This window comes from Phyllopteryx taeniolatus, chromosome 13 (genome assembly GCF_024500385.1).
Source record: "Phyllopteryx taeniolatus isolate TA_2022b chromosome 13, UOR_Ptae_1.2, whole genome shotgun sequence".
In the NCBI taxonomy this organism is placed as follows: Eukaryota; Metazoa; Chordata; class Actinopteri; order Syngnathiformes; family Syngnathidae; genus Phyllopteryx; species Phyllopteryx taeniolatus.
In genome coordinates this window covers 14,122,072-14,138,064 of record NC_084514.1, presented here as the reverse complement: position 1 = coordinate 14,138,064, position 15,993 = coordinate 14,122,072, and the positions used below count along the sequence as shown (strand labels likewise).

The following is a 15,993-nucleotide window of genomic DNA, read 5'->3' as shown; positions in this document are numbered from 1 at the left end:
CTGTGGTTTTCTCCTCATACACACAAGCCCTCAGTGTTAACAATGAACGCTGCGGCCCCCACCCTTGTCGCCCCTGCACAGGCAAACTGCGGCGTCTATTGAGGTCGCGCTATAAACAGTACAGCAGACCACACAGAAACTGCCTTGCACAAATAAATATTCTACACTTCGTGAAATGAAAATAACGGTGCATTTTTGTTTAAAATGTAGCAATAGCAACACAATTATGAAAGGGAAGAAACAACAAAGGTGCTTGGCAGCAAGAAATGTGGGGGAAAAGCCCTTTTAGTTTCATTTTACTTTTTGAAGGGTGCAGGGTGCACAGTCTAAATACAGTTTCTGTACATCATAACAAAAAATGTTGAGGCTCTGGGAGCAACATTGGCCTGGCAGACATCATGCATGGGGCTAGGTTTGCATTCAGTTTGAATTGACTAAACGAGTGATGGGTACTGATTAACTGCTCTGGGTGATACCTTTGGGGTAACAACAGCAGGTATCTAAAGGGAGGGGCTTGACACACTGCAGGCTGTTGATTGGTTGATAGAGAACAGCCACTCCCATGTGACAATGGGAATGTATTTGGGAAAATATAAAACAGGCTTGTTTTTAAATAAAGTTTGCCTTCGTCTTGTAATAGCCAACCTGTCTTTACACACACACATATATATATATTTTTTGTTTGTTTCTTTCTATTTTTTTTGGGGGGGGGGAGGGGCTTCACATCATTCTGAACTGGTATCATGTCACACTATTTAGGTAATAGCTATCACTATCTGGCCCAGTGCAAGTAAGAGGGTTTACTCTTCCGAACAGTACAGCGGCGACCTAAAGTGAACTGTACCGGTCGGTGGAAATGTGGCTTTGTTCACATCGGACTATGTGGTTTTAAACCCATCCAAAATGATCCTTCAACTAGAGGCCATCATCACACTAAGGATTTGTGTCTGTAAGAGCTGGCCACATACCAATCCTCCAGAACACTCTGTGGTGCCACAAATTTCCTCCTCCACTGGGGAGTTCCTGAGGTCTCTCAAGCAGAAAATTGCTCTGTTACAGCATTATCATGGATTAAGCCAATATGGTTGGCGGCAGGTCCTGAGCTCTCTCTGTAAGATGCGTTACTACCACCGCTGGTGCTGAGCTACACAGTGCATGGCTGCATATCTACCATAACTCCCACAATTCTCTTTTGACAGCCTCCACTGAAATGACATGCTCCTACCATCAACAGCCCTCTGTGATATGCATGGAGAACAACATCCCAGTCCCTTATTTGTTTTGCTCTTAAATTGTAAATAATACCACACTGAACTATGAATATAGTATAATCAAAATATTTGTTACATTTTGTGAAAGCTTGCAAGACCAAATGTTACATACGAGTGAGGTGTGCTCTTGAAGCTTGAGATGGGACTGCGGCAACTTCCATCAGGTCCAGTATTCCTTGCAACCGCTTCACTCTGAGGCTCGTCATCCTCCGACTCGGATTGCGACAGAGAAATGGACAAGTTACTCAAACTGCTTTCCGACACCTGCGCATCATCAGTGCTGGAGTTGAAACTTTCAGATTTGCCTGAATGGAAGCAAAGAGGAAAGTTACCAACAAGTCCCATTTCAAATCTTCACAATGCAAACTGGAGCAGGAAATAACCAAAAGTACACAATTAGAGAAAAGCACATTTTCAAACCTGAGATATCTTCACATTTTCTTGCAGCGGCTGTTTCAGGCATTAAACGGCTAAAACCTCTTGCGGAATTTTCCATTAAGGGTGTCGCAAGAGCAATCGCTGTGGAGTTAATGTGTTCAGCAGGGGGATTCTGGAGCCCTATTGGGTTATTGCTGCTGCCCAGAGATGGATTCCTCTTGGAACTCCTCAAGGTCACCTGAGGTTCAGGTTCTTGTTCATCGTCATTTACAAAAGGCACCGTTGCAGTTTGAACAAACTGGAGCGTCGCCAACCTTTTTCCGTGTTTGTCAGTCAAATGATGGCCATCGGCAGGATTGTCTGGAGCTGAAATGTCATCTGATAAATGTGCTCGGTTGGCGGTGGCTTCCTCTCTCACAACTGTGAAGTCCTTCAAAGGGCCACTTGGTAGTCGTTTGCATGAGTACATGCTACGATTGGGCGAACAGTGCAATGCTTGGTGTGAGAGTACACTTGTGATGCCAGTTGCATGGTAGGCCCCTCCGGAGGTTCGGTGGCCCATTGAGATGACCGCAGGTGCATTTGTAAAATCCTCTGCTATGTGAGAGAGGGAGCTGTCCTCGCAATCGCCTTGTACAGATTTCAGCTGCAAATATGAATGTATAAATTGTATAACCCCACACTATCATATGAAATGTATATTTGTCAAGATAAAACAGAACAGTTGCAAAAGAACTTCACTTTTAACTCAAGTTAATGAAGTCTATTTTGAGAGTTTTTCATCTCAAGTATGTTCAATATCCACTATATAATTTGAATGAGTGTAGCATGTTAGGGCCAAGGTCAGAATTCCCTCTACTACATCTCTCAAAAGAATGTCTCAGGATAAATGTTTTAACTTTTAATCGCATTAGAAATCCTTCACACAAGTTTTGATTCATGTCAATGTCCCCAAGGGAGGAGCGATGGAGGCAAAAACCCTCCCTCCAAACACAATAACAAAAAAAAAAGACATAGCTTCTGTTTCTTTTCTGATAAGCGTCTTAAATACCAAACAGTTAGCTGCTTAATAACATTCACTGTAAACCATGCAGCCCACCCAGCAGATCCACAAAGTAAGTATAAAAAAAGAGGAAAAGTTAATTTCTTGGCTGAGTGATTCCATCGGTAGCTGCAGGGCAAAGTAGAAAGTGTCTCACTAAAGTAGCAATTGATTCTTCTATCAATCTGCAGCATGCGTGTGCTCTTCCAAGGAAAGTATTAAATATGAAAATCATATCCCGTTATCATCTGTCTCCAGCTTTCAGCCTGGTAAGCTTCCCTTAATGAATGCTGCAGCCTGAGGGACATGCACACTGCCAGCCAATGGCTTGTATGCATAATGGAGGTATGGTACCATTTTGCTCATTACAATATCGACAGACTGAGGAGGGGGTTGGGTTTGCACACAGTTACAAGTGACTACTCTAGACAGCATGGTCCAAGTTATGATGAGATGTCTTAGACATTTCATCTAAAAGAGCTTTAACTGCTTTAAGGGAAAGGAGAAAGCAGCCATGGGCTTGAACCACACTGCACGTGCAGGTGCACCGGCTAGGATTAGACACCTGTGCTACTACAGACGCGCAGTTTAAATGTGGCAGATGTACCCAGAATTAAATGGTAACTGGTGTAAACCTAAAAAGAAAAATACAAATACAAAAATATATATTAAAAGGAGTGAGAATAACAGGGACCTTGAAAAGAGTACAATAAGATTTGCGCATAATGACAAATATTTGAGTGACAACATCAAAGGTCATAATGTTATGTTATTCCTTTGCATTTGCATGTGGTGCAAAATTAATCATACCTTTGAGTTCCCTGTTGCCTTCAATTCTTCCATAAATCTGTAAATTTTATTTGAAAATTCAGCCTGAAAGAGAGATTTAGACAGCCAGAGAGGTCAACTCCAAAATAATTGTCAGATTTAACACTGATTTTCAGTCAAAACAATAAAAGATGTATTCGAGGAAGGAATCTGCTAAAACAAAATAAAGAGCATACCAAATGACAAATGTGGTGCTCATAAAACATCAAGAGGAAATAAACCAACTGCTACAGAGAAGGACTAAACCTCTGGAGCACTTCACAGTCTCTATATTGGCCAATTAACTCTGCGAGTCATAATTAGCCAATTTTGTTAATTTGATATTAAATTGTCAAGTACTGTTGTTGCGTTTTAAGCGATAATCTGACTGGCTCATTGTTTCCCCCGCTCGTTCATTTGGTTGTTGTGATAAATTGCACATTTTGAGTGTTTACTGTATCACATTGCTGTTGCAAATAATAGTGCAAATATTACAACTCCCTGTTTCAATGATGTGAAGGCTACTGTGTGTAAAATTACTTTTATGTTGATAATATGACAGAAGAAAAAAACAACAGGGCATCTTTTAAAATACTAATACTAATAATAATCAAGTAAGAGGTGTTTTTGTTTTTAAAGTATATACATTGATGATAATGATGATGATTATTTGAAGAGACATGTTTCTTCACATACAGCATTAGAAACAGCAAATGTTGAACACTTTGAAAAAAAATAAGAGTAATCTAGAACTCGATAAATGTTGTTAGTCCACATTGACTAAACAAAAATGTTGTGTGTGTATGTGTGTGATTACCTTTTGTTGTTGTAAAGAGAAAAGGTTAGGACTGTATTGTTGCATGTTAATTTGAAGGCACTCCACATCTCTCAAAAGCTCAAGGTTTCTCATTTTCGCTTGTGCCTCCCTGACACAGATTTGCCTGAGATAACCGTGCAGTTTGGAACCTTTTATCTGAGAACTGAAGGCACAGGAGAGCTATTTATTCCAAAGAAATTATCAAGGATTCTTGTCAAAAAAATAAGAGCAAGGCTGAAAATGAAAGAAAAAAAAAGGTTAAGCACAAGATGTTCAAAATTCTAATATTATTTTCAACCAAGCTTTATATTTGTGACCGAGCATCTTATTATTCATGAAAATCACTTTACTATGATAACAGCTTACTGTTTACAGAACATGCACTTCAACTTCTTAATGTGGCTGAATATATATTTCACGCACATATTTCCAAACTAAGATGATACATGATTAGAAATATTGCTGACAATGAACATTGTAAATTGCTAAAATATTTCAAAACACGTTGAGCTTACATCGTTCGCTAAGAGCATTAGGTCTGGCGTACACAAACAGCTCGTTTCGTTTTCCACAAGCAGCCTCTTGTTTCTCTACAAACGCGCCAGCCCGCACACACACACACACACACACACGCACGTACTCAGACGCACGCACACGAGCGTCAAAGAGGCGCTGCTACTATCTTGAACGCCGTGACGAAAGTGCATAATTTGTGAGACAAATTTATTTACTACTTATTCGTGCTCGTTGCTAAACCAATCTAACAAAGTAGTGTTGCGCGTGCGCTTCAAGACTCCGCGACATGTACATGCGGCACGTACTCAATAGAGCAGTTTAACAAGGTTTTTGCCACCAAAAGAGCCACCACGACTACCATGTTAGAAGTTGCGCGAGATTACAATTTTGAACTAAATACCCCAAATGTACGCGTTCTATAATTCCACGTCGGTTTGCCCCCGTCAGGATAGCTTAGCAGATAGCTAGCTAGCGATTTTGTAGGAGGCAAAAAGGCGATGTGGTTAAAAAAATAACAATAAAAAAAAAAGCGAAAGCCTCCTTACCGTTGATGGATGCTCTGATGAATGGACGTTATCCTCGCTAAGTATTTGTCCTCGACGCGAGCCATGACGGCCATTTATTTCAGTTTTCACACACCTTGCTTTGCCGCTGAGGCAGACCCGCGACTAGCAACAGGAGGGACGTTGATATTTACAATGGTTGCCATGGGCACCATTTCCCAGAAGCCTTTGCTCCTTAATATGGAGGTCACGTGACGGTAGCTGGAGGCGCGAGATTGCGTAATGGCTGTGTGGCAACTAGTCAGTTTGATTGGTAAGAAACAAGAACTGTTCTTTTCAGTCACTGGCGAAGGCAGCCCTGTTTTGGATGTGCTCAAGCCCACCCAAAATTTGCCTTAGCCCACCCTATGAATTCGTCCTCAAATTTATTTAAAAAAAAAAAAATAATAACAATAATAATTAAAAAAAAATATATATATATATAATTTTTTTTTTGTTTAAAGAAAAAAATCTCATGTGGTGATAGCACACGCTTTGGCACTGACAAAAAGTAAACCTCGGGAAAATCGATTGAAAAATGAGCAAGTTATGACTTATTTTCAATGCCCATGCATTGCCTTTGAAGGGAACATCGACCTTCTCAACATGGCCGCAACGTAGGCACGTCGGTTAGCCGGACTGTTATAAAGCGCTAGCGTATTGTCTTGATAGCGATGGTCTGAACCACTACACACATCTCCAGCTGTGTTAACGCTAATGACCAGGTATTGCTTGATTTACAACCATGACATAATTTTTGAAATAACAGTTGACCACATGGCGATGTTTCAATGTCTCCTCTGACCCGCCAGGGGTTTACAATGGTGCGAACTGCGTAACTATTTACTAATAAGCTAATTAGGCACTTGCAGCTATCGCTAGCTAATTGAACAGCAAAGAGTTTTTGATACGATATCTGATACGATATGAAATGACTCCTTTAAGTATCTTATGTCATACGTGGTTTTTTTTCGAGTATGGGGGCAGAAAATGTCCTGCAAAAACTCAAAATCTTATTAAGAATATTTTATTTATACTCAAAACTAATTAAAATTAGACGCATCACGTAAAAAATAATATAAAAAATGGTCAACAATAATGTAACCCCCTGGCAAACTTTTTGTCTACTTATTTCAAGTAAATATATAGCTTGAAAGAAGTGAAAAGTGGCTAAAAACAGGGTGATGAGTCTTATTTTTTAAGATTTTGAGTTTGTGCAGCGTGGGTGTTTATTTTCAGTAAAAATAAAAAAAAAACGCTGGCAGTGTCATGTCGCTTTCATTGCCATAACTATGTGCTAAATCTAGTTAAATGCTAGTTTATGACAGAATAGCTGGACATATGCTAATCAGACTCAGAATATTTGTATGCCAAGTAATATTTAATAAGAAGTCAGGAAAGAGACTGTAAAAAACAAACATTATTGCATGATAATGGGTTTGTCTTTGTTTCTTTTTTGTGTCATTGTTGTACTGTAATACATTTCAAAGAGTGTTTTCTGTTACTCAAATCAAAAGTTGACCATGTAAACAACTTCTTTAATAGAGACTAGCCATAATGTTTTTTTTTTCAATAAATTTTTTTTTTAATTTTATTTTATTTTAACCTGTCCTGTTCAGATGCATGGCCATGCAGAATGGTGGATCTGTATGCCTTTTGTACTGGAACAATTTTGCTGTGCAACAGGGGAGTTTGAAATACTCCCTCTGCTTATGTTTTACATTTTTTAAATTATTCTGATGTTTATTGAAAATGCAGCCAGACAGAAAAGGGTTTTAGGGGACAGACAAGAGGGACAGAACGGACAAGGGGCGTAGGGGTGCGAACCACAGCAGAACAATATTTGATATTTCACCACAAGTAACGTTAGAACAGTCAAATCATTTTCTTATATGTGGATGTGGCGGGGGACACCGGGTGCGGACATTCAACAACTAACCAATAGACTGCAGGCAGGCCAGTCTAGTAGCCGCACTCTTTTACTACAAAGCCACGCTGTTGTAACACGTGCAGAATGTGGTTTGGCATTGTCTTGCTGAAATAAGCAGGGGCGTCCATGAAAAAGACGTTGCTTGGATGGCAGCATATGTTTCTCCAAAACCTGTATGTACCTTTCAGCATTAATGGTGCCTTCACAGATGTGTAAGTTACCCATGCCATTGGCACTAACACAGCCCCATACCATCACAGATGCTGGCTTTTGAACTTTGCGTCCATAACAGTCATAACAATTGCGCACCCTTCGCCCTTTAACGTCCGCATGCTGTCCTCAGTCACGTCCGCCTTTCCTCTATATAAGCAGCGTGTCGGCAGGAAATGCTCCCAGTCAGTCAAGCGGAGCACTCATCAAAGTCAGACAACAACATTTACAGATTTTGAAACTTGGTGCACACATAAGGTGCGCTGCATTATAAGGCGCCCTGTCCATTTTGGAGAAAATTTAAGACTTTTAAGTGCGCCTTATGGTTGTGAAAATACGGTAATCTGTTTTTTTTTTTTTCAACACAGTTACTTTAGATTGTATTGATGAAAGGCCCCAGACAAGCTTGCGCACACGTCAGAATAAAAAAATTGACAAAGGGGCACCTCGGGCATCAAGGGCAAAAGGGCAATCGCATGGCACATAGAAATAAATGGCCATTTGCACTCACATTCACACCTACGTACAATTTAGAGTCTTCAATCAACCTACCACACGTTTTTGGGATGTGGGAGGAAACCGGTGTTCCAGGAAAAAACCCACACAGGCACGGGGAGAACATGCAAACTCCACACAGGCGTGGCCGGGATTTGAACCCCGGTCCTCAGAACATAGAGGCGGATTTGCTAACCAGTCGCTTACCGTGCCGCCTCCCTTGTCAAGGCTCCTAAATAATATTGCTATATCAAGCAAAGCAGTTCGTGATTTTTGTGAATTGCCACATTACGTCAGCTTCAGTCAGCATACTGACTGGTCTAAATACCAACCATCAAATAAATCATTTGATAAGCTTCCCTTTCTATCAGATACAGATGTTTCATTACCTTGGATGGTTGAAGAATCATCACATCATCTCATTTTACATTATCAAAGTTCACCATTGACAGCTTTCCCAATGTTGCATTTTAAGCGCAGCAGCATGTAATTTTCTCATTCATTCCTGGGATTCAGAATTTGACAGATCCTCCAAGTGCCAATTCTAATCAAGCAAATTCACCAATTTTTGCTTCAGTCAAATTGCTCTTTAGCTATTGAATTGGGGAGTTTTGTTGTCCTCTTCTTATGCTAATCATCCAGATTCAGTGTTCCTCTCTGTGGCCATTTGTTGTGAAATAAATCCCCTTGTTTGCCTCCTGTATGTATCATTGATATTGTTGCGGGGCTTTTTGTTTGTGCTGTTGATAGGTGAATGGCGGCACTTTGAAGGCCATGAAGAAAATGGGACATGCAGCACTGCTGTTCCAGCTGAGCTCAATGGTGTTTAATAAGTTTGCTGGATGTTCATATGACAATTAGTACACTGTAGATACTGTAGCATTTATATCCGTCTGTTAGCAACATATCCAATGAAATGTTCGGTCCATGTTGTGGAGTGTTTCCTCTAGCTGACTTTAAATTACCATCTGATGTACTTTTATTGTCAATTCTACAATATGCATAGCACTTACAGAGGATTGAAATTATGGTACTCATGGGCACACGGTGCTGTAAAAAAAGTATAAATAATATACATCAGTATAAAGAAGCTAAATAAAACTATAGTATATACAGTATAAAAAGTATACATTAAATGTGCAAATATCAAAGATTAGGAGATATGTCCAACATCGTCAAAGTCTGAGTACCAAGGCACATCAAGACATTTACAAATTAGAAGGGAGTGTGGGGAGGGGTGCGCGTGTGTGTGCATGCACATGTGCGTGGGTTTCAGAGTTCAGAGTTCAGGAGAGGACAAGAGAGGTAGAGCGGGCAGAGAGTTCAGCTTCCTGACAGCCTGATGAATAAAACTGTCTTTAAGTCGGCTGGTCCTGGCCTGCAGACTCCGCAGTCTCCTCCCTGATGGCAGCAGACTGAAGAGGCTGTGAGATGAATGTGTGCCATCTCCCGCTATGCGGGTGGGCTTTGCGGGTGATGCGGGTGCTGTAAATGAAACAAAAATGACATGGAATGATGTCCGTTCCGACAATAATACACCTACGCCTTCTTCTGATCAGGGACAATGCTTGTGTAAATAGTGAATGAAAGAATGCACACGGATGTGAAGTTTCATGCGCTACAAATTTACCATTAAGTTATAGTATGTTGAAAGCAATATCTCTGTCTAATTTTAATCATCTGATTGCTGAATACTGCCTGGCTCTTTCAAATAAAGGATAGCATGAGCTAATGTGTAAAGTACTCTATGCAAACCCCTGAAATCCCACAACCTAAAACAATGTTGAGTCCCATTGCAATACGCTCAAGTAACATTGCAGACATAATTTGTAAAAAATAATTTTCAAAAAATATTTTTAAATTCAGTGTATGCTAGGATTAGGGCATATACTTATATCCTAGGATGTATTAGATGTCTGTTGTTCCTGCAAATTGCATTACGATACTTTCCTTTTCCATACTAGCGTGAGTGGTATAATAGTCATCTCCCCTGTGAAAATAATTAAGTGATTTCTTATTTATTCTTACAATGATCAGCTGCTGTAATAACATTTTACTGCTTATTTTTAGTTTTGGGCACACGTTTCTTTCTGCCAATTCTCATAGGACAGAGATTGCATGCGTATGGATATTGATTTGCCTTAACAGATGTCACAATTTGAATAATAATTAACAGCTAGTAAATTAAATTGATATTCAGTGCACATCTCTAGTGACTCATCCAAACCTTTGTTCGCCAGGCTTGCAGAGCTCACGTTCAGCCCCTAGCTAGTCAGAAACATCTGTGCAGTTAATAATTTGATAACAAGCTTACACAAATATTAAATTATCATTTTCAAACCCTCCCTTTTCTTCTGCCCCCTTGTGTAAGAAATAGTTGGCTCACTCTCTGTGGTTTCAATATGGCTGTTCTTCCATGGCTTGTTTTCATTGTGGTGCCTTCACTACTAGCATGTATGCATGGAGGCATTTTTGGGGGTTATTTCTGAAAAACAAGTTTTTGCCTATTGTGGACAGTTTTGAGTGAAATTAATACAATTTAACATCACTGTTTCATAAAACTCTTCAACTATTGAAGAGATTTGAACATTTCCTTTGCCAGTGTTCCCTTTGACTGTTCATACTGTGTATTTTTATCAGCATGCATTCTACATTACAGCATAGACGCTCAAGTTTGAAGTGTTCATTCCATGCTCACTTGTTTTAGCTCTAGCAAGAGAAAATTGACTTCATATTTTATTTACTTCACTAAGTAGGTGCTTGTAGTTGGCACATATGATTTTATTTTCACAAAAAAAAAATATTTAAAAGATGAAAAACAGATAATGCTATTAGCAGACCAGGTTTGGTCAAGTTTAAAAAGGGCTAGAAAATGCTACAGTGTTTTATTTTTGTGGCTGAGTGTTCGTTGTCCATATACTGTAGTTTATTCGTGTGTCTATGTTTAATGACGTTTTGGGCAATGAGAGGGAAGCAATTAGTTAAGTGCTATCAAGTGGATGAAAAGCTGCAACAAAACCCCTTTATAATTTCGTGGAAAAGAAAGCTCATAGTTGAATGGGTTGAAGCTGACGTGTAGTTTCACAAGTGCCTTGTTTTGGTTGTTAGCTAAGAAAAAGACAATACAACTGGTTGTCAGTGTAATTGAAGAGTTAGTATGTATTTGATGAAGTTTTATAAAGTATCTTATATGGATAGGATTACTGTAAAAATTAGATGCACCGGGATGCTGCAGTTGTTTGGTATTTGAATAAACATTAGGACAGGCTTGAGCGTTGTCTGAGAGAACAGTGCTTGAATATGGTTTCAAACAGACTTGCGTCTAACGTTAGTCTGTATTTGTTACCGCGTGTACACCTACTGATACTGCAGTTATCGAGTGGGATCCGAGGCCTTTGTTACATTTTGGTGAATATTGGATTTCTCAGTGGCATGGTAGTGAGTGGTTAGCACATCCACCTCACATTTCAGAGGTTGTGGGTTCAAATCCGGGATCTGGGCTTCTTGTGTGGCATTTGCATGTTCTCTCTATGCCTGGGTGGGTTTCCTTCAGTTCCCTCCCAGATTCCACAAACATGCATGGTAGGTTAATTAAAGACTTTAAATTGTCCGGAGGTGTGAAAGTGAGCGTGAATGGCTGTTTGTCTATACATATGTGCCCTGCGATAGGCTGTTGACCAGTTCAGGATGTACCCCGCCTCTTGCTCGAAGTCAGCTGGGATATGCTCCAGCAGACCCATGACCCTCGTAAGGACAAGCGGTGCAGAGAATGGATGGTTGATTGGATTTCTCCACTTTATAATTTATACATTTTCAGAAAATGCAAATGAGCATGTGTTTTTACCAATTGCTTTCACACATTAGATGCTTTGTAACAAAAGAAAAAAACGTAGTACTTGCATAGCTTTTGTTCTTCAGACACCAAGTGAATTGATAATGAATCAACAGCATCTCTGCTGGTTGTGCCCAAATAGTCCTAGTTAAACAACAAGCAATTCCACCCCATTGCCAGAATTCTCAACAATCATTTAATTTGACAAATTATTATGAGGCAGCCCGGTGGTGGTGGACGACTGGTTAGCACATCTGCCTCACAGTTTTGAGGACTGGGGTTGAAATCCGGCCCCATGGTAGTGAGTGGTTAGCATATCCACCTCACATTTCAGAGGTTGTGGGTTCAAATCCAGGATGCGGCCTTCTTGTGTGGCGTTTGCATGATCTCTCTGTGCCTGCGTGGGTTTTCTTCGGTTCCCAAAAACAATGCATGCTAGGTTGATTGAAGACTCTAAAATTGCCCATAGGTGTGAATGTGAGTGTGAATTGTTGTTTGTTTCTATGTGCCCTGCGATTGGCTAGTGAGCAGTTCAGGGTGTACCCCGCCTCTTGCCCGGAGTCAGCTGGGATAGGCACCAGCACGCCCGGGACCCAAGTGAGGATAAGCGGTACAGAAAATTGATGGAAATTATTATGCAGGGCAGCACGGTGGACAACTGATTAGCACCTGTCTCACATTTCTGAAGAGCCTGGTTCAAGTCCGGCCTCGCCTGTGTGGAGTTTGCATGTTTTCCCCGTGCCTGCGTGGAAAAAAACATGCATAGTAGGTTAATTGAAGACTCTAAATTGCCTGTAGGTGTGAATGTGAGTGCAAATGGTTGTTTGTTTATTTGTGCCCTGTGTTTGGCTGGTGACCAGTTCGGGGTGTACCCCGCCTCTCACTCAGAGTCAGCTGGGATAGGTGAGGATAAGCGGTACGTTTAAAAAAAAAAAAAAAATTAAATAATAAAATAAAATAAAAAATTATACAGTATATATACTATAAATAGGATTTAATTTTGGTATGTGTGTTTAAACAAACCAGACTTTTAAACACCTTTGAAGACAGCACTTGTTAATATAAAAAAGTGCATCCAAGATCAGATTTTTCTGTCGAATGCATGTAGCCAAGGGTAAACATCTCATTATATGAGCACCTTTCACTGCACCCAAAGGGCCTGGATGCCCCATTTGACCCCATTCTCGAAGAAAGGCTCACAGGTCACATCACATCCACATTAAGTTTCAGGGGATGCTTTGTTTGTTTGCGTGAGGGGCATCCTCTCCCTTCTCTTCCAAAGGTCACACTCGGTTGACACTGCTGCTGGATGTCATTGCGCTTATGTGGGTTTAGTCTTCCAGGTCAAATTATCCTTCAATTTGAAATGAAAATGGAATCAGTAGAGGCAAGGATCAGCTCAGGCCCAAGCTCTCTCCTCTGTATTAAGCCATCACAGTGTTGTAAGGCGAACTCATATAATGAACCCTATCACCACCATCGCCTCGCCAATATCCCCACATCGTATCATGCATATTGATTGCAGAATGTGAGTGATGAGGTTATGTATATGTGCATGCTCGCACAAGCTCACCTTTTTTCCAGCAAGGAGCAAGGGAATCATGTTACTCTTGGACTGATTAGACAGCTCATGCATAGGAAATCACGACAGAGACACTGCTCCCCATCTGCCTGCAGTGCAGGTGAAAACAATTTACACATCGGCAGGCTAATGGAGACATTCATAGGGAGCACGGGCAGGGGGAGAGAAAAAGAGAGAGATTGTAATGGGCCTAAGCCAATGCAGGCCACTGCCCCTGCTCATTGGGCCAAGCCAGCAAGCAGCATATCAGATAACACATAATCACCCAGGTCAGGCTCTGATGAATGCAGTCATGGCCCATGAGGGTAGGCTTTTGCCCGTGCTAAAGACACTTGTAAACAATTCGGCTGGGTGAAACATGGCAATAATATGTTGATTCAGCAGGTAATGAGATTCTCCCTGAATCAATACCCTCAACTAACCCTTCTCCCTGGTGGGACAGAGAAGAGCAGTGAGCCAGGTTGGTGAGCACATACCTCTGCCGATGACCTTTCCGCAGCAGTAAGGACACGAGGCAGTCTGAAGAGGACTGTTCTCGCATTGCACAAGGCGCTGAGTGTCAGAACTTTCATTCGCAGCAAGCAAATGAACAGGCAGGTACTGCATGCTAATGAGCGGCAGGCTATTTTCCACCTTTTTTATCTGCACATTATGCTCTTGACTTTGGAGAAGGTGGGAATTAGGTTGGACCTCAGTGTCAGGCTGCCTGATGGCTTCGCTCAGGAAAAAAAACTGGTAATTGAAGCCGATGGCTGCCGCGGAGGAGGTCTGAATTTGGAAATAAACAGTTTCAAGCACTGCACGTCATTTCTAGAGAGAGGACGGGAAATGGAAATGAGCTGTCTGGATCTAATGTGCTTTCACAGTGGTGAAAAAAAGTGATCTTTCAGGTAACAATTCCACTCATTAGGATTCCTGTGCCTCAGTAAAGACAAGATACTAAGATGCTAAAATCAGAGAGGGCAAATAGGATATTCTGGCAACCACGCAAACCAAGTAAATAGACACGTGGCTCTAGTTTTACAAACGTTGATTAGCTTTCATGTGAGAAAAGGACACAAACAATACAGTTCCCTGTGCCAAAGATGCTTGCTATGCAGTCTGTATTACAATTTCTGAGTATTTGAGTAGTTCTATGTTCCATTCATAAATATCATTAGTTCTTCAACCAAAGATATTTTCTGTTTAATATACAACTTCTTAATTCTTTATAAAATAATATTGTGTTTTCATTTCAAGTCATAGCCGTTGTTCAGCTTGTTGTGTAGGTGCTATGATGCTTATTGCTTATGTTATGTAAAGCACATAGGGGCACATTCTCCTGTGTGCTTAAGTCAGAAAAGGCACGCAGCTCTGCGCTTCTCTAGCTGCGCGGATTCTCCCGTCCACTTAAGTAGGTCATAAACACACCCTTGTGCCAGCTATGCACTCTGGGTGTGGCAATCCTGGAATGTGGGCATTCACTGTCAAACATGCACGCATTCTGTCGTCGACTTAAGCACTTTTCATCCTCTACTCTGGAGGCTGTAGTAAGTACAGTGCCCCATGAAGGTGAAACATCATATGGCACTTGGAAGTTTGGAGGCATTTACAATATCTAATACTACGTGAAAGAGTATCCTGGAAAGATATAAAAAGTATTCAAACTGTCACTGTCACTTTTTATTTTATTTTTATTTTTTTACCACTAACATTCACTTAAATGTTGTTTATTAGTTCAGTAAATATGTATGACAAGAGGATGGCCACACAAATACCTACGCAGGGGACGACAGCACAGCAAATATGCCAAAGGATTTTCAGTTGGCATTTCTAGGGATGTTCACAATTTACACCAGTTAAAGATAGGACAAGGTCACCATAGAATATATGTTTTATTGATTATACAGTTCAGTAATTGTTTGCAATGTCCTCCCCTTTGCCGCGTTGAGTTTTATGAGCGCGCACCACTGCTGATGCACTCAACTAGCACGAGCTCCTCCCGCTCGTTTAATGACACACTAACATTTGGATTTTTGACACACTAATGTCCAAAATTAAAATGCGCAATGTGCCGGTGACGCCGTATCACCAGCGCCGATGCGTGTACTTATGAGCGGAGTATATCAATCGGTGGACATGTCATAAGCAATGCGGCGATGATTAATTTCCATATCCGATACCGAGTTTGATTTCACATTTGGTGTGTGAAATGTTTTCCAGGTGGATTTCAATGCCATTCGCATGTCTCAGGAAAACTCCACATTGTGGCAAATCTACCCTCCCGCAGACTGCAGTGAGTCATGCCTCTCAAGCCGTTATGCGCAAACTAGCCGGGTACGCACAGGTGTTGTGGTAGAAGTTAGTGTGGCAGGATTCTGAGAACCTGAGGGCACGCAAGCTAGGCGAGTGAAAAAGAAACTTGCGCACGAACGGGAGAATATGGCCTAGAATGCGTAGCTTTTCTTATAGTTTCATTGTAAATTCTGATAAGAACGCATAGCACTGTAACGTCGGCGTTACTTCATTCCAAATTGGTTCAGTTTTAAGATTGTAGTAATAGGCAGAATAGTAGCAAGACTTCACAAGACA

The 15,993-nt window shown here is 40.9% G+C and overlaps 1 protein-coding gene across 5 annotated transcripts in view; it reads right to left on the bottom strand.

The window, feature by feature from the left end:
- kiz (kizuna centrosomal protein) overlaps nucleotides 1-5,532 on the bottom strand; it is a 33,046-nt gene extending 27,514 nt beyond the window's left edge. For 3 of the 5 annotated variants that reach the window (XM_061794836.1, XM_061794838.1, XM_061794841.1), the window contains exons 1-5: nucleotides 5,377-5,532; nucleotides 4,316-4,478; nucleotides 3,502-3,564; nucleotides 1,692-2,295; nucleotides 1,384-1,576 (exon numbers count right to left, since the gene is read on the bottom strand). In XM_061794836.1, coding sequence (XP_061650820.1) covers nucleotides 1,384-1,576; nucleotides 1,692-2,295; nucleotides 3,502-3,564; nucleotides 4,316-4,478; nucleotides 5,377-5,450 — 1,097 coding nt within the window. In that variant the 5' untranslated portion in view covers nucleotides 5,451-5,532. Of the gene's footprint in view, nucleotides 1-1,383; nucleotides 1,577-1,691; nucleotides 2,296-3,501; nucleotides 3,565-4,315; nucleotides 4,550-5,376 lie in introns of all 5 variants that reach the window. The other 2 variants (XM_061794840.1, XM_061794837.1) reach the window with 2 other exon arrangements.
- Nucleotides 5,533-15,993: the final 10,461 nt, after the last annotated feature.